At 51.1% G+C, this 27,269-nt stretch overlaps 1 protein-coding gene across 11 annotated transcripts; it reads left to right on the top strand.

The window, feature by feature from the left end:
• Nucleotides 1-19,729: 19,729 nt before the first annotated feature.
• On the top strand, nucleotides 19,730-24,202 carry LOC100281071 (uncharacterized). 11 transcript variants are annotated; one of them, XM_020543649.2, is made up of 12 exons: nucleotides 19,730-20,052; nucleotides 20,596-20,672; nucleotides 20,772-21,265; nucleotides 22,039-22,325; nucleotides 22,398-22,580; nucleotides 22,687-22,708; nucleotides 22,829-22,885; nucleotides 23,056-23,137; nucleotides 23,234-23,329; nucleotides 23,441-23,565; nucleotides 23,670-23,688; nucleotides 23,791-24,202. In XM_020543649.2, exons 5-12 carry the CDS (start codon nucleotides 22,472-22,474, stop codon nucleotides 23,875-23,877), a joined length of 597 nt encoding a protein of 198 aa, XP_020399238.1. In that variant the 5' UTR covers nucleotides 19,730-20,052; nucleotides 20,596-20,672; nucleotides 20,772-21,265; nucleotides 22,039-22,325; nucleotides 22,398-22,471; the 3' UTR covers nucleotides 23,878-24,202.
• Nucleotides 24,203-27,269: the final 3,067 nt, after the last annotated feature.

Genomic DNA, 27,269 nt, shown 5'->3' on the forward strand with positions numbered 1-27,269 from the left:
TTTCATTACTGTTATTTATTTTATTTTAGGCAGGTTAATCATTGTTCATGTTATTGAAGTAGGAAACTTAATTTAGAATTCCGTTACGCTAGTTAATTCATATAATCAATTGTTTATCCAGTTCAATGTTGATCAACTAAAAATGACTAGGTTTCCATTAGTGCATATAACTAAATTCTTTTGTTAGAACCAAATGTAACTAATCAATAGTGCATAAGCTTTAACCCCCCCCCCCCCCCCCGCGAGACCTTTTCCCGTTTCTTTCTAACCATAATGAATGAGATATCGAATGTCATACTTGATGCATATCCACTTTATTTGTTCCCTTGTATGTTGTACTGTTTGCTTCCCAAGTTGAATGGATGTATGTATGTATGCTTGCAATCGCATAGAGAACGATCCGGTTGAAGAGCCCGAGGAACTCGCAGGAGAAGCCCCTGAGCAGCAGTCGGTTGGTGGAGGCAAGTGTCCTTTGACCTATCTCTGTCCTATTCATTATTTAATTCACCTCTCGCTTTACACATTTATGCCTAAGGACTGACTAGCTTTGTTATCCATATCCTTGTTTACCTATATGGGTTGGATTATTATTAGTTACCTTTACGCTATTGCTCAACTCTAATCAACGAACATGATGAGATTATCTACGATACGCTGTTTTCCCTTCTCTTATTATGATGTTGTACTTGTGGCTTTAAGGGGGCTCGAGCGGTTTCTCGAGTGCCTCTCCGTAAGGACCTGTTCTATGGATGACCGCCCGGGAAAACAGTGCAACCATGAGGGTGGAATGGGATGCCCTTAGTTGAATAATTAGAGGAACTGGGGTGTAGTTCGCTTAGCCGTCGTGCCGTTAATGGGGCTCGGTGTATGAGGCTCGCTCTGCCAAGTTTGGTTCGCCCCTTGGGGAGGAGTGCGGTGCATTTAGGAAACCTAACGGGTGGCTACAGCCTCGGGGAATCTTTGTAAAGGCTACGTAGTGAAACCCTGCCTATTCACCTTGGTAGTGTTTAAGGGTTTGATCGGCCCGAGGCAAGAGGGAATCACGGCTTGTGGGTAAAGTGTGCAACCTCTGCAGAGTGTTTGAAAACTGATATATCAGCCGTGCTCGCGGTTATGAGCGGCCAAGGGAGCTCCAGTGATTAGTGGTACTTGATCAGAGATACTTTGGTACAGGTGGCTATGAGATCGATGGTTTTGGTTATGACTATGGTGCTGGTAAGTGGTATTCTTTCCATTCGGAAAGGGTACATCGGGTTAATAACTTGGGTTAATGCTAAAACTTGGCTTTCTACTAGTAAGTAATAATCTGACCAACTAAAAGCAACTGCTTGACTTATCCCCACATACAGCTAGTCCACTACAGCCAAACATGATACTTGCTGAGTATGTTGATGTGTACTCACCCTTGCTCTACACACCAAACCCCCCCCATCCCCAGGTTGTCAGCATTGCAACCACTGCTCAGGCGAAGATGAAGCTGTGGAAGGAGACTTCCAGGAGTTCCAAGACTACGACGAGTTCTAGGCGTGGGTTAGCGGCAACCCCCAGTCGGCTGCCTGTGAAGGCCGCGGTTATCAACGTTTCTTTTCCGCACTTTGATTTATTGTAAGGACTATATGGACGTCTCAGACGTATGATGTAATCGGCTATTTCCCTTCTTAATACTATTTTGAGCACTGTGTGATGATGTCCATGTTATGTAACTGCTGTGTACGTGAATAACTGATCCTGGCACGTACATGGTTCGCATTCGGTTTGCCTTCTAAAACCGAGTGTGACATAAGTGGTATCAAAGCCGTGCTGACTGTAGGACCGCTAACCTAGAGTAGAATGGTCGTTCTAAGGACTATAGACCTCTGTCCCTGCCTTGACTTTGATATCCCTTCAAAAGTTGGTCATACCGACCAAACCTATGTTCTACTATATATTATACCTTGCTGAAAATTGTGTTTTATTCTAATCCTTGATTTACTTATGATTCATTATTTGCTGGTCATATTAATTCTGTTCTCACCCTTTTGCTTGCGATGTCTTTTGTAGATGGCTCGTCTTAGACACACTGCACGAAAGTCAGTCATCCCCTTCTTACCCTCCCGCCTTGCTGAGCGTCCGCTTCGCCGTCCCGTGGCCGGACAGTCCAGCCACTTGGAGAGACTGCACCACCGCCTGCATGAGGAGCAGGAACGTCGACTACAGGAGCAGCAGGGCTCTTCTTTCTCGCTCCACCAGGAGATAGAGTCTGTGAGGAGCTGCTCCCCTGTGCTTCCTCTGGAGGCGCCCCCTGCACCACCACTGGGCGCCCCAGCTTCTGGAGTAGCTGCTGGAGGAGACCCAGACGACGGAGGTGGCGACGACAGCTCGAGCCACGACATCGACTTCTCTGCTAACCATGAGCCGGAAGGATGGGTTGCTCGACCCATCACTCGCGACGCTGCTCGCGAGTGTCACTTCCACGATGCGCTCGACACCCTGCTACGTCGGGCATTTAACCGGCATACTTGGTCCGTCGAGTATCGCTGTGTGGTCTAGCAGCATAGTCGCGGGGTTTACCCGGACCGTTGGGAGGCAACCTGCTTGGTGCGCTGCCCAGAGAACAGTCTCCAGGGTGCAGAGGCCTACTCAGAGCACTATTCTATCTCTGAACGGGACTCAGCTGAGGCAGCCATGCAAGATGCTGCACGGCGTGCGCTTTCGCACTACTGCTCGGTTTTCGGTGGGGCAGCTGACGGTCTTGACCTGAAGTATTACCCCCGCCGTCCATCTGGCAGCACAGGAGGCGTGATTGTCTCACCTGTCGGTGAGGGCAATCCTAGGTTGAGCAGCACAGTCAACCTAGCCGCCGTGCTAAACACGGAGCTGGACCATGCATTAGACGAGCTGAGTAGGGCTCGTGCTGAGATCGCCCTACTGCGGGCAGAGCGCGCGGAACGTCGTCACTTGGATGGTGGTTCCCCCGCTCCCGTCGGGACTCAGCACCCGTACCGCTCACCTCAGCGTGGACACCAGTCTTATGGCAATCCCGACTGCAAGACCAAGATAACCCTAGAACCATAGTTCGTTAGAGTTGGATCTTGTAAGTAATACGAAATATATACATAGAAGCTTCAGTCTTAGCGTTAGTCTCGCTCTTAGTTAGTCTTAGTTAGACAGGGTAGTTTGCTATATCCTGTGCAATCATGTTTGTCATGATGAACTATGTTTGGTTTGGATCTTTGTAATGACTGTCACCAGAGTGTGGGTATCCCCTACATTTTGGTTTACCTATTATGTTAATGGAGTTAGTTATATAGTTGGGAAACATTTTATTCCACTTTCCTCTTTATCTGAGAAGCTGTGTGGTCCGTGTTGGAGATCAGTGAAGATGCTCATCTGTTCAGTGCTGTTGAAGAATTCTATCCTCTTTTCTTATGCTGCAAGATTTGCCAGATCAGTTCTGATGTGTGGTTGCATTCTGCAGATGTCAGAGAACAGGCGCAGAGGAGGAAGGCGTGCTCAGCAGGAGCGAGCCGCTCAACAGGAGGAGGTGCCCCAGCAACAGCACCTGCCGCCCCCGCCCCCGATGTCCATCGAGCAGATGTTTCTGATGCAGACTCAGGCAGTTCAAGCCATCGGTCAGACTTTGGCCGCCATTCAGCAGCAGCAGCAGCAACAGCAGCAGGCCCCACCTCAGCCTCAGATGCCTCAGATGCCCAGAGACAAGCGTGCTGAATTCATGAGAGGTCATCCACCCACGTTTGCTCATTCTTCTGACCCCATGAATGCTGAAGACTGGCTGCGCACTGTGGAGCGGGAGTTGCATACCGCTTAGTGCGATGACAGGGAGAAAGTTCTGTATGGTCCCCGTCTATTGAGAGGAGCAGCCCAATCATGGTGGGAGTCTTACCTCGCCACCCATGCCCATCCTGACGCCATCACCTGGGAAGAGTTCAGAGGAAGCTTCCGTCAGTACCATGTTCCTGCAGGTCTGATGACTGTGAAGAAGGAGGAGTTCCTGGCTCTCAAGCAAGGGCCATCGTCTGTCAGTGAGTACCGGGACAGGTTTCTGCAGTTGTCTCGCTATGCTCCTGAAGATGTCAACACCGACGCCAAGCGACAGTACCGTTTCCTGAGAGGCTTGGTTGACCCTCTGCAGTACCAACTGATGAATCACACCTTCCCGACATTCCAGCACCTGATTGACAGAGCAATCATGACAGAGAGAAAGCGTAAGGAGATGGAAGATTGTAAGCGCAAGATCAGTGGACCCCAGCCTGGAAGGAGCAATCGTCCTCGTTTCTCAGGCAATCAATCTCAGCAGTTCAGGCAGAACCATCGTCCACCTCAGCAGCATCAGCAGTTCCAAAGGCAGTACCCTCCGCACCAGTACCAGAACCGTCAGAGCAATCAGTCAGGAGGTCAATTTCAGAGGCAGAATCAGCAGGCACCTCGTCTTCCTGCCCCAGCAACCCAGCAGAACAGTCAGGCAGCACCAGCTCAGGTTGGAAACAGAGCATGTTTCCACTGTGGAGAGCAAGGCCACTGGGTGATGCAATGTCCGAAGAAGGCAGCCCGGCAGCAGTCAGGCCCCAGTGCCCCAGCAAAGCAGAATGTGCCTCAGCCTGGAGCAGGCAATCGCTCTCAGCCGCGCTATAATCATGGGAGACTGAACCACTTGGAGGCTGAAGCAGTTCAGGAGACCCCCGGCATGATAGTAGGTATGTTCCCAGTCGACTCCCATATTGCAGAAGTGTTATTTGATACTGGAGCAACGCATTCTTTCATTACTGCATCATGGGTAGAAGCACATAATCTTCCAATTACCACCATGTCAACCCCCATTCAAATTGACTCAGCCGGTGGTAGAATTCGAGCCGATAGCATTTGTTTGAATATAAGTGTGGAAATAAGGGGGATAGCGTTTCCCGCCAACCTCATAGTAATGGGTACTCAGGGAATAGATGTCATCCTAGGGATGAATTGGCTAGATAAGTATCAGGCAGTTATCAGTTGTGATAAAAGAACCATCAAGTTGGTGTCCCCACTAGGAGAGGAAGTGGTGACCGAGTTAGTCCCGCCTGAGCCAAAGAAAGGCAGTTGTTATCAGATAGCTGTTGATAGCAGTGAAGCAGACCCGATCGAGAGTATCAAAGTTGTGTCCGAGTTCCCAGATGTGTTTCCAAAGGACTTACCGGGTATGCCACCAGAGCGGAAAGTTGAGTTTGCCATAGAGCTTCTTCCTGGAACCTCCCCTATCTTTAAGAGAGCTTACAGAATATCTGGACCAGAGTTGGATGAACTTAAGAAGCAAATTGATGAGCTGTCAGAGAAAGGTTACATTCGGCCAAGCACCTCGCCTTGGGCCGCCCCTGTCCTATTTGTGGAGAAGAAAGATGGCACCAAGAGGATGTGCATCGATTATCGAGCTTTGAATGAGGTCACGATCAAGAACAAGTATCCCTTTCCCAGAATAGAAGATCTGTTCGACCAGTTGAGAGGAGCCAGTGTGTTCTCCAAGATTGATCTGAGGTCAGGTTATCATCAGCTCAGGATCCGACCTTCGGATATTCCGAAGACGACATTCATTACCAAGTATGGTTTGTATGAGTTCACAGTGATGTCTTTTGGTTTGACCAATGCGCCAGCATTCTTCATGAACTTGATGAACAGTGTATTCATGGATTACCTCGATAAGTTTGTGGTGGTATTCATTGATGACATTCTGATTTATTCTCAAAGCGAAGAAGAGCACGCAGATCATTTGAGGATGGTATTGCAGAGATTGCGAGAGCACCAGTTGTATGCAAAGTTGAGCAAGTGTGAGTTCTGGATCAGTGAAGTCCTGTTCTTGGGTCACATAATCAACAAAGAAGGATTGGCTGTGGATCCGAAGAAAGTGGCAGACATTCTGAACTGGAAAGCGCCAACAGATGCTCGAGGAATCAAGAGCTTCATTGGAATGGCCGGATATTATCGGTGATTCATTGAAGGATTTTCGAAGATTGCGAAACCAATGACAGCGTTGCTAGGCAACAAAGCTGAGTTCAAGTGGACCCAGAAATGCCAAGAGGCCTTTGAAGCGCTGAAAGAGAAGTTGACTACAGCGCCTGTCCTAGTCTTGCCTGATGTGCACAAGCCCTTCTCGGTGTATTGTGATGCTTGTTACACAGGTTTGGGATGCGTGTTGATGCAAGAGGGAAGAGTTGTGGCTTACTCGTCCCGACAGCTGAAGGTTCATGAGAAGAATTACCCAATCCATGATCTAGAATGGGCAGCAGTGGTTCACGCACTGAAGACATGGAGGCACTATCTGTATGGACAGAAATGCGATGTTTACACAGACCACAAGAGTCTGAAGTACATATTCACTCAGTCAGAGTTGAACATGAGGCAACGAAGATGGTTAGAGTTGATCAAAGACTATGAGTTGGAGATTCATTACCACCCAGGCAAAGCAAACGTAGTGGCAGATGCTTTGAGCAGAAAGAGTCAAGTCAATCTGATGGTCGCTCGTCCGATGCCTTATGAGTTGGCCAAAGAGTTCGACAAGTTGAGTCTCGGATTTCTGAATAATTCGCGAGGAGTCACAGTTGAGTTGGAACCTACCTTGGAGCGCGAAATCAAAGAAGCGCAGAAGGATGATGAGAAAATCAGTGAGATCCGGCGACTGATTCTAGATGGCAGAGGCAAAGATTTTCGAGAAGATGCAGAAGGCGTGATATGGTTCAAAGACCGCTTGTGTGTTCCCAATGTCCAGTCCATTCGGGAGTTGATTCTCAAGGAAGCTCATGAGACAGCTTATTCAATTCACCCTGGCAGTGAGAAGATGTATCAGGATCTGAAGAAGAAATTTTGGTGGTACGGAATGAAGAGGGAAATCGCAGAGCATGTGGCTATGTGCGATAGTTGCCGAAGAATTAAGGCAGAGCACCAGAGACCTGCTGGATTGTTGCAACCGTTGCAGATCCCTCAGTGGAAATGGGATGAAATTGGTATCGATTTCATAGTCGGATTGCCTCGCACTCGAGCCGGCTACGATTCCATTTGGGTAGTGGTGGACCGCTTGACCAAGTCAGCCCACTTCATACCTGTCAAGACCAACTACGGCAGTGCAGTATTGGCAGAGTTGTATATGTCTCGGATCGTTTGTCTTCATGGTGTGCCAAAGAAGATAGTGTCAGACAGAGGAACGCAGTTCACCTCTCATTTCTGGCGGCAGTTGCATGAAGCTTTGGGCACGCATCTGAATTTTAGTTCAGCTTATCATCCGCAGACAGATGGCCAGACCGAAAGGACCAATCAAATTCTTGAAGATATGTTGAGAGCCTGTGCGTTGCAAGATCAGTCCGGATGGGACAAGAGATTGCCTTATGCAGAGTTTTCCTATAACAACAGTTACCAGGCCAGTTTGAAGATGTCACCATTTCAGGCGCTCTATGGAAGGAGTTGCAGAACTCCGTTGCAATGGGATCAGCCTGGAGAAAAGCAAGTGTTTGGGCCAGACATTTTGCTTGAAGCTGAAGAAAACATCAAGATGGTCCGAGAGAATCTGAAGATAGCGCAATCAAGACAGCGAAGCTATGCAGACACAAGAAGAAGAGAGCTGAGTTTCGAAGTCGGAGACTTCATCTATCTGAAAGTGTCACCGATCAGAGGAGTCAGAAGATTCGGAGTGAAAGGCAAGCTAGCACCCCGCTACATTGGTCCGTATCAGATTCTTGCAAGACGTGGAGAAGTGGCCTATCAGCTCAGTTTGCCCGAGAGTTTGTCTGCTGTGCATGATGTCTTTCATGTGTCTCAGTTGAAGAAGTTCTTGCGTGTGCCAGAGGAGCAGTTGCCAGTGGAAGGTCTTGAAGTCCAGGAGGACTTGACCTACATTGAGACAGTGCAGATCCTCGAGGTTGCAGACAGAGTCACCCGAAGGAAGACCATCAGAATGTGCAAAGTTAGATGGAATCACCATTAAGAAGAGGAAGCAACCTGAGAGCGTGAAGATGATCTGATGACTAAATACCCTGAGCTCTTTGCTAGCCAACCTTGAATCTCGAGGGCGAGATTCTTTTAAGGGGGATAGGTTTGTAACGCCCTGAATTTGGGGGTAGAATTTTTTTCTTCTTTTCTCTTACCAAATTCAGGCGTTACCCTTTTCTTTTCTCGTTCCCTCGCTAAACCTTGATCTTTCCAAAGTTATAGCGGGGTTCGGCTTGGATTTCCCGTGTTAAGAAAACCCTAAATCACTTTATGTTGTTTGATGCACCATGCCGAACTATGCATTCTTTGATTGCTTAGAGATGTAAGTGCATTCATCTAGAAAGATCGGATTTCGAAAAGGAGAAAAAAACCTTTTCTTTCTTTTTCTTTTTCTTTCTCTCTCTCCTTTTTTTCTCTCTCCCGCGCCGTGGGCCGCCCCGGCCGGCCCAGCCGCCCCCACCCCGCGCGCCCCCTTTGGGCCCATTGGCCCAGCCGCCCCCTCCCTTTCCCTCCCAATCCCCCAATCCCTCTCCCTCCCTCTCATTCTCTCTCTTCCCCACCCCAGCCGCCGCCCCCTGCCCTAGCCGCCGCCCCTGCTCGTCGCCGGTTCGGCCGCCCGTCCCCATCCCCGGTGAGGTCCCCCTCCCCCTCTCCTCCCTCCCCCATTCCCCCTTCCCTTTCCCCCTACCCGGCTCAGCCCCGCCGCTCGGCCGCCCCTGCGCCCCGGTCCGGCTGCCCGCCGCCCAGCTCGGCCGCCGCCGCCCCTCCGCGCCCTGCCCCGCCCCTGGCCGGCTCGGCCGCCCCCTGCCCCTGCGCCCCCGACGGTCCAGCCGCCCGCCCCCCCCCCCCCCCCGCCAGCTCGGCCGCCCCCGCCCCTGCCCCTGCGCCCCCGCCCCTGCCCAGGCCGGTTCAACCGCCCCCTGGCCGGTTCAACTGCCCCCCCTTTTTTTTATTTTCTTTCATTACTGTTATTTATTTTATTTTAGGCAGGTTAATCATTGTTCATGTTATTGAAGTAGGAAACTTAATTTAGAATTCCGTTACGCTAGTTAATTCATATAATCAATTGTTTATCCAGTTCAATGTTGATCAACTAAAAATGACTAGGTTTCCATTAGTGCATATAACTAAATTCTTTTGTTAGAACCAAATGTAACTAATCATCAGTGCATAAGCTTTAACCCCCCCCCCCCCCCCGCGCAAGACCTTTTCCCGTTTCTTTCTAACCATAATGAATGCGATATCGAATGTCATACTTGATGCATATCCACTTTATTTGTTCCCTTGTATGATGTACTGTTTGCTTCCCAAGTTGAATGGATGTATGTATGTATGCTTGCAATCGCATAGAGAACGATCCGGTTGAAGAGCCCGAGGAACTCGCAGGAGAAGCCCCTGAGCAGCAGTCGGTTGGTGGAGGCAAGTGTCCTTTGACCTATCTCTGTCCTATTCATTATTTAATTCACCTCCCGCTTTACACATTTATGCCTAAGGACTGACTAGCTTTGTTATCCATATCCTTGTTTACCTATATGGGTTGGATTATTATTAGTTACCTTTACGCTATTGCTCAACTCTAATCAACGAACATGATGAGATTATCTACGATACGCTGTTTTCCCTTCTCTTATTATGATGTTGTACTTGTGGCTTTAAGGGGGCTCGAGCGGTTTCTCGAGTGCCTCTCCGTAAGGACCTGTTCTATGGATGACCGCCCGGGAAAACAGTGCAACCATGAGGGTGGAATGGGATGCCCTTAGCTGAATAATTAGAGGAACCGGGGTGTAGTTCGCTTAGCCGTCGTGCCGTTAATGGGGCTCGGTGTATGCGGCTCGCTCTGCCAAGTTTGGTTCGCCCCTTGGGGAGGAGTGCGGTGCATTTAGGAAACCTAACGGGCGGCTACAGCCTCGGGGAATCTTTGTAAAGGCTACGTAGTGAAACCCTGCCTATTCACCTTGGTAGTGTTTAAGGGTTTGATCGGCCCGAGGCAAGACGGAATCACGGCTTGTGGGTAAAGTGCGCAACCTCTGCAGAGTGTTTGAAAACTGATATATCAGCCGTGCTCGCGGTTATGAGCGGCCAAGGGAGCTCCAGTGATTAGTGGTACTTGATCAGAGATACTTTGGTACAGGTGGCTATGAGATCGATGGTTTTGGTTATGACTATGGTGCTGGTAAGTGGTATTCTTTCCATTCGGAAAGGGTACATCGGGTTAATAACTTGGGTTAATGCTAAAACTTGGCTTTCTACTAGTAAGTAATAATCTGACCAACTAAAAGCAACTGCTTGACTTATCCCCACATACAGCTAGTCCACTACAGCCAAACAGGATACTTGCTGAGTATGTTGATGTGTACTCACCCTTGCTCTACACACCAAACCCCCCCATCCCCAGGTTGTCAGCATTGCAACCACTGCTCAGGCGAAGATGAAGCTGTGGAAGGAGACTTCCAGGAGTTCCAAGACTACGACGAGTTCTAGGCGTGGGTTAGCGGCAACCCCCAGTCGGCTGCCTGTGAAGGCCGCGGTTATCTACGTTTCTTTTCCGCACTTTGATTTATTGTAAGGACTATATGGACGTCTCAGACGTATGATGTAATCGGCTATTTCCCTTCTTAATACTATTTTGAACACTGTGTGATGATGTCCATGTTATGTAACTGCTGTGTACGTGAATAACTGATCCTGGCACGTACATGGTTCGCATTCGGTTTGCCTTCTAAAACCGGGTGTGACAGCTACCCCTCGACAGAGCCGAAGCTCGGCGACTGGCGCGGCGCGCCAAGTCATTTGTCTTGCTGGGTGACGGGAAGGAGCTCTACCACCGCAGCCCCTCCGGCATCCTCCAGCGATGCATATCCAACGCCGAAGGCCAGGAGCTCTTACAAGAAATACACTCGGGGGCTTGCGGTCATCACGCAGCGCCTCGAGCCCTTGTTGGAAACGCTTTCCGACAAGGTTTCTACTGGCCGACCGCGGTGGCCGACACCACTAGAATTGTCCGCACCTGCCAAGGGTGTCAATTCTACGCAAGGCAGACGCACCTACCCGCTCAGGCTCTGCAAACAATACCCATCACCTGGCCGTTTGTTGTGTGGGGACTGGACCTCGTCGGTCCCTTGTAGAAGGCACCCAGGGGCTATACGCACCTATTGGTTGCCATTGACAAATTCTCCAAGTGAATCGAGGTCCGACCCCTAAACAACATCAGGTCCGAACAGGCGGTGGCATTCTTCACCAACATCATCCATAGCTTCGGGGTCCCGAACTCCATCATCACCGACAACGGCACCCAGTTCACTGGCAGAAAGTTCCTGGACTTCTGCGAAGACCACCACATCCGGGTGGACTGGGCCACCGTGGCACACCCCATGACGAATGGGCAGTTTGAACGTGCCAACGGCATGATTCTGCAAGGACTCAAGCCGAGGATCTACAACGACCTCCACAAGTTCGGCAGGCGATGGATGAAGGGACTCCCCTTGGTGGTCTAGAGTTTGAGGACGACGCCAAGCCGAGCCACGGGTTTCACGCCGTTCTTTCTAGTCTATGGAGCCGAGGTCATCTTGCCCACAGACTTAGAATACGGTTCCCCAAGGACGAGGGCCTACGACGACCGACGCAACCAGACCAACCGAGAAGACTCACTGGACCAGCTGGAAGAGGCTCGGGACATGGCCTTACTACACTCGGCGCGGTATCAGCAGTCCCTACGACGCTACCACGCCCGAGGGGTTCGGTCCCGAGACCTCCAGGTGGGCGACTTGGTGCTTCGACTACGACAAGACGCCCGAGGGCGGCACAAGCTCACGCCTCCCTGGGAAGGGTCGTTCGTCATCGCCAAGGTTTTGAAGCCCGGGACGTACAAGCTGGCCAACAGTCAAGGTGAGGTCTACAACAACGCTTGGAACATCCGACAGCTATGTCGTTTCTACCCTTGAAATGTTTTCAAGTCATTCATACACCTCATTTACATACGCCAACAAAGTCTAACCATCAAGGAAGGGTCAGCCTTGCCTCAGCAAAGCCCGACCCTCCCTCGGGGGCTAGAAGGGGGGAACCCCCTCTGCATCAAAATTTTCCTCGAAAAGAGTCTTCCACCAAAACGACTTTCACGTTTCCCGGCCATGTCAGTAACAAAACCCCGAGAAACGAATAAGAGTGCATGTAAGTGGCAAGGCCGACCGAGCCGAGGAATTCCTACACCTCTGGGACACGGATACCTCGCTCGTCGCCTACCACAAAAAATAACTCTTACTTGGGTAAGCAATCCTGCTATTGACAAACAAGCCCGGATACGGGAAAAAGGAGGAAAGGAGACGCAACTTTATTTTCACAATGATAAAGTGTTCAGGCCTCAGCGGCCGTGAAAGACACACACATGTCCAAAATAAACCGCTCTGGCAGAATCAGGCATCGCCCGGGGGAGGAGCCGCATCCTCGGTTTCATTGCCACCCTCGGCAAGATCCGCCCCGCCCTCGAACGGCGGCGCAGGCGGAAGGATCTCCGCCTCGACGGTGGACGCCAGCACCGCACTTGGCCCCGCAGCGGCCGCGTCAAGCCTCTGGACTTCAGCCAGGGCAGCTTCGTCCTCGTCGGGGAGGCAGTACCCCTCGCTGACTCGCTCCAAGTCCACATCGTAGTGGGAAGTCAGCACGGCGAAGGCCCGCCTAACGCCGTGATGCAGCACCTCGCGGAGTCTGCCGCGTGCATGGGCGCCCAAGGCCTGCAAGCGACTCTGGGGAGAGCTTCCCCAAGGGATGTCGTCAAGGCCAAAAGTCTGGCAGAAGGCCGAGATAGCCTCAGACATAGCCACTTGGTCGGCCTCCCTCTGCTCGGTCGCCCGGGCGAGTGCCTTGGCGGACTCGTTGAGAGCAGACTCGAGCTCTGCAAACCGCCAAAGCAGAGTCCTCAAACACAAGTTGAAGAATGAAGCTGAATCAAAATCTCACAACAGCCAAGACATACCTTCAGCCCGGGCACGCTGCTCTGAGGCTGCGACTTGGGCGGATTGAGCAGACCCCACGACCACGGCCAGGTCCGCCGCAAGGGCTCTGGCCCGAACGGACGCCTCGGCTAGCTGGCCTCCAAGGGCCTCAGCCCGACTTTCAGCCTCAACGGCCCGGTCTCGGGATTGATCCCACTCACCAATGACCTGGCCGAGCTCCAGCTGCCACTGCTGCACCTCTGCACGTGTCGTCGCTGCTTTTGCCCCCAGATCGACACAGAGCAACCGAAGGTCCGCCACCTCGGCGCTCCATCGGGAGAGGCGCTCGGTAGTCTCGGCAAGCGTGGTCCTCAAGGACCGCAGCAAACCCCAGACGTCGGCCTCGCGGCGGATGAAGGATGACTTGGCGGCGCTCAGATCCGTCAGATCCTAAGGAAAGGAAGCGGGGCGTCACAAAGAATACCTTGATCACGTGAAAGGTATGCCTGAAATCCTTACCTGAAGGATCTTGGGAACGTCCCTGCAAAGGACCTCCAAGGTTGACCGAAGCGACCCCACCGTTGCCTCGGCACACTCACGAAGCCCGTCCCAAGACTGCTCCTCTCGCTCATCGTCAAGAACAAAGAGGGGATCCGAAGCACCACGGGCCTAGAACCGGAGCGACTAACGCCGCCCGTTGGGACTGCACCACGCAAGGGCGAGGTTGCCGCTCCCTAGGACGAGTCGCGGTTCTGCGCCCCCTCCTCCGAGGCATCAAGTAGCGGTGCCTCGGCCATCTCAGCATCGGCGGCGATGGGTGGCTCCACGGCCAGAACGGCAACAGCCTCGGCAGAAGCCGGTGGCAGCGCCGGCAACACGTCTGGCGGGCTCGAGGCCGCAGCCGCGCCAGCAGTCTCCCTCGGCACGACGGCCGCCTCGACGGAGGGGTTGGCCTCAAGAGCTCGCCCCACGGCGACCTGTGCCGCCTGAGCCCCCTACTCGAGGGCACCTTGAGTAGAGGCCAACCGGCCGGCGAGGCCCGGTGCAGCACCGGCCGCAGAAGCTGGCGCCGTCTTAAGGGCCTTCCGAGGAGCCAGACCGGTCGAACCGTGCCTCCGTTTGCTAGGAAGAAAGGAAAGAGCAGGATCAGGACACACGAAGAAGGAGCCGGGACAGAGGAATCCTCAGATACTTACCCACTCCGGCCCACGACCAATCGTGCCTGCGGGGAGGCCCCTCGAGCCTCGGTCCCCGCGGGCACCCCCACGGTTTGCCCCACTGCTGGCTTCAGCACCATCCCTGCCTCGGGCGCCCGGGGCGCCGAAGGGACGGTCTGCCTGAGCGTAGACACGACGACCCGAGGATCAGCCTCCTGTGCAGTCGGCACGGGCAACGGCTCTTAGGGAACAGGCGGGTCGGCCTGACTCCCCGGGGTCACCTCAACTACCTCGGCCAAGGGGTCAAGTACCCCCTCGGCCTGCCCCCGTTCTTCGGATCGGGACCCCGATGTCCCGGCCCCGGATACTGACGGTGCCAGCCCACTCATGGGCTGGCTCGACGACCCCTGGCCCAGCCTTAGATCCAGGCTGAGGCCAAGGCGGGCGGCCATGTCATCCTCTTCATCATCATCATCATCGTCGTCGTCGTCATCGTCAGGCGTCTCGGCGACGGCTCCCTCGGGAGCCCGTCCCTCTCCTGCCGCCGACGACGCCTCTCCAAGGCATTCCGAGCCCGCATTCGCTCGCGGGCCTGAGCCTTTTTCGCGTCCTTCTTTTCCTTCTTCTTCTCAGCAACGACCCTCCGCGCGGCTCGGTCCACCGCGTCCTCTGGGACCGGTGGCAGAGAAAGCTTTGAGACCCCACCTCCTGGAGACGGACGGAAATCTCAGCTGTGAGAACCCAGGGGCAGTCTTACACGAGAAGGAAGAAGGAGCGGACACTCACCAGGGATATACACCCACACTCGGGGTGCATCGAGGACTGGGTAAGAGCACCGGCGTCCAGCTTTCCTACCGTGGCGGCTACCCGCCTGTGGAGGTCATCGGCGGGGAGGGGGACCGGGGACATCTGCGAACCCTCCAAGTCGACCCCCGGCGTCATCTCCGAAAGCAGCAGCCGCCGCTCCGTCAAGGGGAGCACCCTCCGGCGATGGATGGCGGCAACCACCCCCGCGGCAGTGAGCCCTCCTTCTCGCAGCTCCTCCAAGGCCTTCAAAAGGGGCTCGAGATTCTTCTGTCTCTTGCGCGGGGCCCCATAGCGCCAGTTACTGCCGACGACGGTCACCACTCGTTGAGAAAATGACGGGAGCCTCCCATCGTCATTCCGGAGGTAAAACCACCGGGGATGCCACCCCTTGTTCGAAGACACAAGGACGGTAGGGATGTACTGCTGCGCCCGCGCCTGCCTCAACTGGAGGATGCAGCCACCGGCCCACACCGCCATGCGAACTCTTCTTTCCCCCGTCGTCGAGGCAAAAAGCTCCGCAGAGAAGAGATGGGTCCATAGATCCCAGTGGGGGGCAATCCCCAAAAACCCTTCGCAAACCGCCGCGAAGATGGCTACTTGCGCGAGGGAGTTGGGGCTAAGATTGTGCAGCTCCACCCCGTAGAAGTGCATAATCGCCCGCATGAAACGACTTGCCGGCACTCCGAACCCCCGCTCGTGAAAAGAGACGAAGCTCAGCACATACCCCGACGGCGGGGATGGGGCGGCTCCGCTCGGAGGGGCCATCCACTCCGGCTGCGGGTCACTGGAGAGAGGACGAAGCAAACCATCGGCAACAGGAGCCTCCAGATCGTCCGTCGTGACGGTGGAGAAAGGCCACGGGTCGCGCGGCGAAACAACGGTTACCCGGTCGGCCATCACCAAGCAGAAGAGGTGGCGGCGGGGCGGACAAGGTGCGCGGTTTTCTTTCTCTGGCTATTCCCTCAGGTTGCAGAAACCTAAGTGGGAGGCGAGCAGTAGAGTAAAGAACCGTCACCGGTCCCTCTTCCGAATATATAAAGGCCCAGGCGAGACCCGTTCAAAACTTCGCCCGAACCCGCTGCGAGATTCAAAACTCAAAGGCGAAACGCCCGTTCCTCGAACGGCTCGAGCACGCACAATGGCTGCCCCGCGAACCACTCGTCCTGTCGCATTAACTCTGCGGCAGGACAGGTGGCACCTTTGGCAAGCAAAGCAGGCGACGCTTCACCTCTGCCATGATGACCGCGTCAAAAAAGGTGTGCCACGTCATTCGATTTCGTATCCTTTTCCACTTCCTCTTTCTCTCTCTTGCTACAGGGACCGGGAAAGGGGATACTCTGAAAGGGACCCTTCTCCGCGAAGGAAGCAGGCCCCGAGCCCCCCTACTGATCAGAGGTTCGAAGGCTGGCCCCTCGGAAGGGTTCAACAGCCGTCTCAGAGCACTCGGGCTCCGCGCCCACTACTGGTCAGAGGTTCGAAGGCTGGCCCCTCGGAAGGGTTCAACGGTCGCCTCAGGCCACTCAGGCTCCGTGCCCACTACTGATCAGGGGTTCGTAGGCTGGCCCCCGAAGGGTTTGACAGCCGCCTCAGAGCACGCAGAGCGAGGGATGACCCTGGGTACGTTCGATACATAACCAAGGCTCGGGCTATGCTCCCGAGGTACCCTAGGACATTTTCGAGACCGACGGGAACGATTTTGTAACGGAATCCCACCAGAGGGAAGCATCGAGCCCTCGGACCCCGTCAAAAGGGGACCGGGTCCGGCGAATCACCCACAGGTACTTTTGGAGCGCGTCTCCGGGCCACTAGCCGACCCCTAACGAATGGGGCACGGGCGTCCACTCGGATTACCCGTTAGCAACTCACTGGAGACACCATGTTCGGCGCCCTCCGAGGGCAACATGGCGCTTCCCCCCTCCTCCTTGCGGAAAGGCGGCGCAGGGGCATATGAAAAAAGCCGAGTCTGTCCTTGACCGTCCTCTCGCTCTGTGCGGAGGCTCGGGGGCTGCTCTCGTAAACCCGGCTCCGGCCAAACCGTTGACAACGTCAACGTACCAGCCCGAGAACTTGGGACCTGACTAAGCACCCGGGCAACGACCAGTTCGCATGAGGGAACAACCAAACCGGCCGAGACATCACGAAAGGCACTAAGACCTCGAAGGAGTCAAAACACTCCTCCGAGGCCTCGAGGGCTACACCCGGCGGGTGCGCTCGCGCGCACCCACCGGAACGAAATGCAACCGAGAAAGGCCGGTCCCCTTGCAAAAAAGTGCGACAAAAGCCTCCAAGCGAGTACCAACACTCCCTTTGAGGCTCGGGGGCTACTGTTGGGGACCATAATTAGGGGTACCCCAAGACTCCTAATCTCAGCTGGTAAACCCCATCAGCACAAAGATGCGAAGGCCTGATGGGCGCGATTCAGGCCAAGGCTCCGCTCAAAGGACACGATCCCGCCTCGCCCGAGCCCGACCTCAGGCAAAGACAGCCGACCCCGGAAGATTCACGCCTCGCCCGAGGATCCCCTCAAGCAACAGACGCACCGTCGACTCGCCCGAGGCACAACTCGGGTAGGCTTCGCGGAGAAGCAACCTTGGCCAAATCGCCACACCAACCGACCATATCACAGGAGCATTTAATGCAAGGATCGCCTGACATCTTATCCTGACGCGCGCTCTTCATTCGACAGGGCCGAAGTGACCGCAGTCACTTCGCCGCTCCACTGACCGACCTGACAGGAATACAGCGCCGCCTGCCCTGCTCCGACTGCCGTGCCACTCGCCAGAGTGAGGTCGACAATGGCTAAGTCCAGCCTCGGGCGACATAGGAAGCTCCGCCTCGCCCGACCCCAGGGTTCGGCCCCCGTCTCGGCCTCGGAAGATGGACTTCGCCTCGCCTGACCCCAGGGCTCGGACTCAACCACGACTTAGAAGACGACGAACTCCGCCTCGCCCGACCCCAAGGCTCGGACTCAACCTCGACCTCGGAGGAATCGCCACCTCGCCCAAACTCGGGTCCGGACCGGCCACGTCGCCACGGGGGCCATCATTACCCTGCCCCTAGCTAGCTCAGTCTACGGGGAACAAGACCGGCGTCCCATCTGGCTCGCCCCAATAAACAAGTAATGATGACACCCCGCACGCTCCATGACGACGGCAGCTCCCAGCCCCTTACGTCAGCAAGGAGACGTCAGCAAGGATCCGACAGCCCCGACAGCTGTACTTCCGCAGGGCTGCAGCTCTCCTCCGACGGCCACGACATCACATGAACAGGGCAGCAACACCTCTCCGACAGCCACGACGGCATGTACATAGGGCACTAGCTCCTCTCTGCTAGACACGTTAGCACATTGCTACACCCCCCATTGTACACCTGGGCCCTCTCCTTACGTCTATAAAAGGAAGGTCCAGGGCTCTCATACAAAGGGTTGGTCGCGCGGGAGAACGGGCCGACGCATAAGGCTCTCGCTCTCGCTCTCTCCCACGCGAACGCTTGTAACCCCCTACTGCAAGCGCATCCGCCCTGGGCGCAGGACAACACGAAGGCCGCGGGTTCCCCTTTGCTGTTTTCCCCCTCTGTGTTCCGTCTCGCACCGACCCATCTGGGCTGGGACACGCAGCGACAATTTACTCAGTCGGTCCAGAGACCCCCCGGGGTCGAAACGCCGATAAATATCATGGAGTCCATTGCGCCAATGTGATCTCAGAAACAACCTAATGCTTGCAAGAGCCAAGAACGTCGTGCCGTGATTGGGCTGTAGCCTCGGCCCGTAGTGCTAGTCCGGCCCGACACGATTATATTTTTTTATTTTACAAAAAACGTATATACATATATATAATTTATATTCAATATTAAAAATATCTGAGTATGATGTTCTATTGGTTAGACAACTTTATCTTGTGTCTCTCGGCCTTCTTCCATCAGGGCATAGGTTCAAACCCCACCTCGTGCATTGTTTTTAGCATTTTATGCTGATTTAATTAAATGGGCTAACGGACTGGCCCGACACAGTCAGTAGGTCGACATGATGTGCCTGAGCCAGAGTTGTGGCCCGCGGGCGTCTATCCCGTGCCGGGCTACCGTTTGGTCATTTATAGGCGTGCAACAGATTAATTTGAAATAGTTGTGAGGGGTTATTTGTAAAAAATGACACGTGACGACCGTTGAAACTGGTGCTTTAAGTGAGATAATTGGATTTTTGCCACTCACAACGTTGTCTTCTTGTTATAATTACCACTGTGTCTATGAATTGTGGGTCCAGCTGGGTCTATGAAATGTGGGTCTGATGGCAATTTTACAAACCTGTTTGTTGCTGATGGCAAATATCAGAATCTCTCTGCTTTAAGTATAGTATAGTATATATATATATATATATATATATATATATATATATATATATATATATATATATATATATAAATCGAAACAACTAGAACGATGTGAGTACAAAATAAATAAGAAATATCTACTACTTGAGTATTATGCTAGAATGTGAGCGAAACGGGGCAAACAGTGCTGTTTTTAACCTAAATGACTAGATTTATCCATGGACTAATGATATTTATGTTTATTTAAAGTCCTGGCTCTATGTTTCTTTGATTTTCCTTTGGGATTAAGCCAATGTTGTAAATCCCGATCGAATGTCGGCGAAAACCACCGTTATTTCTCGTTCTCGACATTGCACGGTTTCAAAAACCGACGGATGTTTTCGAATATTTCGTTGCAATTTTTTGAATTTCAAAAAATCAAAAAAATTGTATAAAAAACCAGATGTTCCTAGACCTCATTCAAAATAATGTTCATTTGCACATGAAAAAAACTAAAATGGATCGTTGTCATGGCCAAACCCATTAACCTATAACGTTATAACCCATTTAACTCATTTTCCTACAGCCCAATACCCCCCACGACGCTCTCCCGTGACTAAACAGTGTCTCATTGGCTTTCTCCTCCCCCTCTCTGCTATCCTCCATTGCAAGTTGTTTGGAGCTTAAGCGAACAGCATATCCCGGTGAGTTTGGGGCAGATCCTGGCGACCGAGCATCGATTTTCGATGAGAACCCGACGAATCTCATCGGTCGCAGCCGCTGCGCGCTAGGTGGGAACTCGAGCAAGGCGAGATCGAGGCGGGATCCAGAGGCTAAGCTACGGTTTCCGACGCGGATCCGGCGGTTCTCGGTCGCTGCGCGCCAGATGAGAATCGCCGTTGTTGCTCGGTAACCGTCGTGTTGTGTGTAGAATCTGGTTGTTTGTCGACGAGAACCTCTACCGCAGTGAAGAGAGAAAGGTTGTTTTAGGCATTGTTGTGTGATGTAATAGCATATTTATAAGTTTATTTTGTGTGCTATATATTTTAGTTAGATGCTTTTTTGACAGCACTGTTTAGTGAAGAAGGTTTGTTATGTTAGTGAGGCATGCATGGTTTATTCCGTGTGCATATATGATTACACAGTATCGTACGAGTAATCTAGTGTATGATAAATGGTTTATTGTGTCAGTGAACTAGGCATGGATGGTTAAGCAACGAGTAGATCGAGCAAGGTTATATGTTTTTTTTGTTAGTTACAAGTTTCTGGTTGATATATTTCTTTGCTGGTACTTCTTGGTTGTTAGTTCAAAGCTTGAAACTAATTGTTACATGACCGAGAAACTTAATAGTTGGTATTATTGTCGTAGGTGCTATCGTTACATTACATGGACAATTGATACTTTTTAGTTGATATTTTTAATGTAGTTTATAATTATTTGCATTGTTGTAGGTAAAATGTCGGGCCTAATGTGGGAGCATGGGAGAAGATGCTATAACTATTTTATGGTGTCACAAACTTCGATTCATGTGCTTCTGCAGCCTTCCCGTTGTGTTCCATTTGCTTCATCATTAAATATTTATTTATTGCTCATATTATCTAGTTAATTTTATTTTATAACTGTATAGGAATATGTATATGGAATGGACCCACACCACATCTAGATGCTTCGAACTTGTCTGGATATTATGACTCCGGCTGAATATATGGTACATACATGATTTCCGGTTTGTGTGAAGAATTATGTTATGAAAATCTTTACATGCAGGGGCGGAGGGCTCCATGTGGCGAGGTATGGCCCAAGCCATACCTTGGCCCAGCCCATTAGCATCTAGGTAAGTCGAAGACCTACGTCTGTGTCAAGCATCTGTGCATCTGTTTCTTCACCGCCGCTCGCAAGGCAGTCCGCACGCCGCTCATCTTCTCTACGTAGCTGCGCTCACCGGCTCGCATGCTCGCCTCGCCATCGCTCGCCTCGAGTCCGCCTCTGCGCACACGCCATCGTTCGACTCTACACGCTCGCCGTCGCTCGGCTCGCGCGCACACGCTCGAATCCGCCTCTGCGCGCTGCTCTGTGCGCCGAGTGCCTACGCGGCCGCTGCCACGACTCCATAGACGGCAGGTGAACATGCCAAACACGCCCAAAATCCACCATACCTTAAATTCTATCCGTCCTCCGCCACTATTTACATGTGCTTGTATAGCATGATTGTAACCTTCTATTGATATGTGTTCCACTCAAATTATAGTTCTCTATTTACATAAGTATGGTTTATGTGATTTTAGGTATCAAATTATTTATGAATATATTGTTATTCATTGTGTAACGTAATTTGAACAAAATACAAATAAATCTTGTGAAAGTTTTCAATTTTTTCTTGAGATTGCAACATCTCTTGGTCATTTGGCAGCGAAAACCGCCGAGAAGTAGCTGTTTCTCGAGCGAGAAATTCAAAAACCGTTGAATTTGAAAACATTACCATTCGGATTCTAACGGTTTTCAGTTTTTTTCCTGTTTTCGCTGTTGACCGAGAAACGGTAGAAAAATAGGTTCGTCAACCCTCTATTAAACATCAAACGCATGGACCTCTTCCATCCATTCAGTCTGTGGTCCACCAGTTTCCCCTGTTTTGTGGATGTGTTTAGATTGGGCGAGGCAAACAGTTCGCTTAATTAGTATTTTTCGTATTTTTCTCTCTCTAATAGACAAATTTCAAACTAAAGAATTTGTCTATAAATAAATCAAGTCCTCATATTTATTACACTCCTTCTATCTCTCAATTTAATATATGTAATATAATCTTTTCTATAACGTACTAATATGTTCTGAACTTAGTAAAAAAATCTGTTTATTGAGGGATAAGAAGAGTACTACTTGCTTAATGTTTATTGCAGTATTATTAGTGTCCGGCACTTGAAGCGACAACCACTACGACCAGATCAAAGTCCTGAGGATTTGCAACGTTGGAAGCCGGCTCCCGGACGCGCAACTGCGCGGACTTTTCCTGCAAGCTTCTTCTGCAACCGAAGCAACTCTTCAATCCAGAAGTGGCTGCTCCAGGGCGGCATGGCGCCAAAAGTCTCCAGCCCGTTCCTCCTCGGCCTACCCTGGGTCGTCGCGCACGTTGGATCCATCAAATCTTCCAATGCACGCTGCGCCGGCCCGGGTCGTCACGCAAGAGGTAATGCGACGCCGACGCGCACCCATTAAAAGCAACCCGTCACTTAGCGTCTGAGCGTGCGTGCCAGAGCAGAGCTCCCTTCTTGCTAGCGAGTAGCGACTAGCGAGAGGTCGCCGGCGCGGCAAAAATCCGAAAGGCGAGCCGAGATGGCGGGGTCGCAGTCGCAGGCGATGCTGGAGAAGATGGAGCTGCGGCAGAGCTACCGCAACGTCTGGCACACCGACCTCACCAACGCCGTCGCCGCGGACCTCCCGTGTGCGTATCCCGGCTCTTCTCCTTCCCTTTTTCTGCGCCATCATCATGTTGGTCTTCTGCCTGTGGTCTCCTGTGATCGACGAACTGATGCGCGATTTTACTGCAGGGTGCTGCCTGTCTCTGTGGTGGTGAGTGGGAGAGCTCGTTCTCTGATTTCTCAAAGTTGAATGTTTGCTCAGGATCTTGAACCTGACAGTACATAAACATCTCTGTTTTTTTGTTTTCCCCTTGCTCCTGTTGGCGTCCAGCGGCCCGTGCGTGTCCTACATGCTGCGCAGACGCGCGCTCTACAATGACATGTCAAGGTACTGAATCTACTTGTCCTGATCTTTTCTCTCTTGCCCTGCCAGTACCATGCATCTAGTTTCCATGATCTTCAGCGAGGAGGCTGTGTGTCTCTCGTCTGTCTCTCCTTGGCAGTGCAGTGTTAACTCCCTTCATGCTTGCTTGTGTTCCCTTCCCTGTGCATTTCCAGGTACGTGTGCTGCGCCGGGTACATGCCGTGCAGCGGCAAGTGCGGCGAGAGCCAGTGCCCGGAAGTATGCCTTGCAACCGAGGTGACGCCTGCGCGACACACACACATAGCCATCAGCTTTGTCTGTCAATCGGATAATCCGCAATTCGGTTGCTGACCACGCTCCCTTCTCTCTCAGGTGTTCTGCTGCTTCGGCAACTCGGTAGCTTCAACCCGGTTCCTGCTGCAGGACGAGTTCAACATCCAGACAACGCAGTGCGACAACTGCATCATCGTGCGTAGTCGCGGCCGGCCACGCGCGCCTCGATCCGTCTCCTGATGACTTGATCTGATCTTCCGAATCAGCTGACTCGACTGACGCTACTCATCTTCCTCGTCGTTGCAGGCCTTCATGTTCTTCCTGCAGCAGCTGGCCTGCATCTGCTCCCTGGTCGCCTGCATCGTCGGCAACAGCGAGCTCTCGGAGGCCGCGCACGTCATCTCCTGCATGTCGAATCTGGTCTACTGGACGTAAGCCTCTCTCGCTCGGTCCGCCGTAGGCCGTAGCCCCAGGTTCTAGCTCTAATCCATCGGTCTTTCTAATCTTGTGCTGCTCTGTTCTGTTCTTTCTGCAGGGTTTGCTCGTGCATGCAGGTAAATTGCACATCCACTTTTCATGGTATTCAGGTAATTCCCCCTTCCTGATTTGACGCTAGAAGGCTCACAATCTGGCATTGCCATCTCTGCATACTTCAGACGCAGCACAAGGTGGAGATGGACAAGAGGGACGGCACGTTGAACACCATGTCTGCGCCTCCGATGCAGCAGATGTCGCGTTGGTAGGTGCGAGTGAGATTATGTGCCGACCTCGATACGGAGGAGGGTAGCTGCTGGAGCTGGAGGCTATCAGCAATCTCCTACTCTGGTTAGGACGGTCCATTTTTCAGATTTGGGTGAGATACCATGGCTAGTGTGTAAACCATGTCCCGTTTGTTTGGGCAAATTTTCGTGTTTAATGAGTTGTGCATTTTTCACAACTTCTGTTATACCTCTTACGGCTAGATGCCGAAATTAGATATCCTAATAATTTATTTTAATTGACTACAATAGTATGTGCACTTGTATTTTATTTAGAAATGAGACGAGAGCAACGAGTGTAGAGGCTCAACTTATCCTCCGGGTGCTTTGTGCCTATTGAGTATCAAATTTGGCACTTTCCCTACTATTTTTTTTATCTCTTCGGCTCTACATCGTTTGAAAGCGTTTTGGCACAATACAACCCTACGATCTCTCCTACACGACGGAATCCCTCCCGGTAGGCGAGACCTAAGTTCACCTGAGAGCTATCTGCTGTTGTGGACGGTCAGTAGCCCTACCCCGGACCGTCCAGTACCTTGTAGAAAGGTCCCCAATGTCTTAACTCCCTATGAGATGGATCTAGGTATCATTAGTGTTTGGCATAAAAAGGTGCTAACACACTTTTTGACGACTTCGTTGGGGCAGAAGATCAGATCTATCAGATCGACCACGATGGTTGATCCTAAATATTGCACCGATGTTTCCCCATACAACATCCATAGGCTTACTTTTAAGAGTTTTTCGACCGAGGCCAGTAGAAAATTGAAGACTACATGAAGAAGCTAGATGAGGAGTTCCAGCGACAACAAGTAGGGCTGGACAATATACTTGTGGCTCATGAGCTCCCTCGGCTCATGGTCAAATCGACCCGGCTTATTTTAATTTTGTCACGAGCTGAGCTAGCAGCTCAACTCAATTTGTTAACGAGCCAGCTCGAGCCAAGCACGAGCTAGCTCGTTAGCTCAAAATGTGAATTTGTTAACACAAGTTCTTTCTTGTAAGGAGTTGCTTCTCTAAATGTGAATTTAACTTGAAGCAACACAAAATAATATTAGCAAAGGGTAGAGCAAGAGAACTTAGAAAGAGGGAAAACGAACAAATCACAAGCAATAAACACAAGAGACACGAGTGATTTGTTTTACCGAGGTTCGGCCCTCAAAGGCCTAGTCCCCGTTGAGGAGTCCACTAAGGACGGGTCTCTTTCAACCCTTTCCCTCTCTCCACCGATCACCAAGACCGGCGAGCTCTTCTTCTTCTCAAGGATCACTTAAGACCCCGCAAGGATCACCACACACTTAGGTGTCTCTTGCTAGCTTTACAAGCCTCCAAAACTTTGGAGGAAGTTCAATGGGAGTCAAAACTCCACACACAAATGAACACAAGATGTAGCACACACTTTCTCCCAATGAATCTCACAAGGCACTATTGCTAAACTCACACGAGAAGCTTTCTTTTGCTTGCTCTCTCTTTTGTGGCACTTGTGTAGGTTGAAGTGGTCTAAATCTTATGTATAGGATGGATCAATGAATAGAGGTGGTTGGGAGGGCTTGGATATGTCAACTATATGACTTGGAATGTTGCTTGGGCTCCCACACCTTGAAGTGGCCGGTTGGGGTGGTATTTATAGCCACCAACCAAATTGTAACCGTTGGAGAAGGCTGCTGGCGATGGGCGCACCGGACAGTGTCCGGTGCGCTGCCACGTCACCCTGTCGATCGGGTTTGGAGCTAGTCCACCGTTGGAGGCTTTGTCCTCATGCGACACCGGACAGTCCGGTGCCACACCGGACAGTCCGGTGCCACACCGGACAGTCCGGTGCCCCTCTGACCTTCTGCTATGACTTCTGCCGCGTTACTGTGCTGTACTGTTCATCCGTCAGAGTCGATCGTTGCGCACAGATAGCCGTTACTCCACTGGTGCACCGGACAGTCCGGTGAATTATAGCGAAGCTGCGCCTGGGAAACCCGAAGCTGAGGAGTTTGGAGTGTACGGCCCCTGGTGCACCGGACACTGTCCAGTGTGCCAGACCAGGGAGCACTTCGGTTTCCTTTGCTCCTTTCCTTTTGAACTCTAACTTGTTCTTTTTATTGGTTTGTTTTGAACCTTTGGCACATGTAGAATGTATAATCTAGAGCAAACTAGTTAGTCCAATTATTTGTGTTGGGCAATTCAACCACTAAAATCATTTAGGAAAAGGTTTGACCCTATTTCCCTTTCAATCTCCCCCTTTTTGGTGATTGATGCCAAAACAAACCAAAGCAAATATATAAGTGCAGAATTGAACTAGTTTGCATAAGGTAAGTGCAAAGGTTGCTTGGAATTAAACCAATTCATACTTTCATAATATATATATGCATGGATTGCTTTCTTTCTTTTGAAATTTTGGACCACGCTTGCACCACGAGTTTTGTTTTTGCAAATAGTCAAAGGTATATGAATAAGATTTCGAGAAGCATTTTTAAGATTTGAAATTTTCTCCCCCTGTTTCAAATGCTTTTCCTTTGACTAAACAAAACTCCCCCTTAATGAAATTCTCCTCTTAGTGTTCAAGAGAGTTTTACCAATTGAAAGAAGATCAAATATTTTAGATACCAATTTTTGATAAAACTCCTCCTTTAAAATATATATACCCATTGAGATAGAATTTCTTAGAGGAATACTAATTTGAAAGATGTCAATTGAAAACAACTTGTTTCGAATTTTTTTTTGAAATTGGTATGGTGGTGCGGTCCTTTTGCTTTGGGCTAACACTCTCTCCCCCTTTGGCATTAATCGCCAAAAATGGAGTCTATAGAACCCTTTTTACTTTCTCCCCCATTGGTATGAGTGAAAGATTATACCAATTTTGAGAGATGGTGGAATACGTGCAAAAGGATAGATAATACCGATGGTGTAGAGTGGAAGCGATGTCCTTGACGAATACTCTATTTCCCTTTCAATCTAAGACTTAATACACAAGATACTCATGGAAACATATTAGTCTTAGCCTTGGTACAAGAGAGATAGGAAATATGCAAATGTACCAAAGGAAAGAGACATGTTTAAAAGGATATGTCAATTAAGCTTATACAGTTCTATATAATATAGATTGCTCCCCCTAAATATGTGCCTTGAGAGGAATTCAGATGTTGGCCTTAAATGCCAAGTGCACATAATTAGGTTAATGAAAACATATCTATATCATAGAAACTGTAAAGTGCATTGTGTCATAATAAAAGTGTGATGCTTATGACAGACTATGCACTTATGAAAGCATGTTGGAAACATTTTAAGCAATTACCCTTAAGGATTTCAAAGAGACTCAAGGAACCTCCACCTTTGGAACAAAGGTAGCTTATCCTCGTTACAAGGTTAAGCTTTAAGCTCTTTGACAATAA

The sequence above is a fragment of the Zea mays genome, chromosome 9 (assembly GCF_902167145.1).
Source record: "Zea mays cultivar B73 chromosome 9, Zm-B73-REFERENCE-NAM-5.0, whole genome shotgun sequence".
Classification (NCBI taxonomy): domain Eukaryota; kingdom Viridiplantae; phylum Streptophyta; class Magnoliopsida; order Poales; family Poaceae; genus Zea; species Zea mays.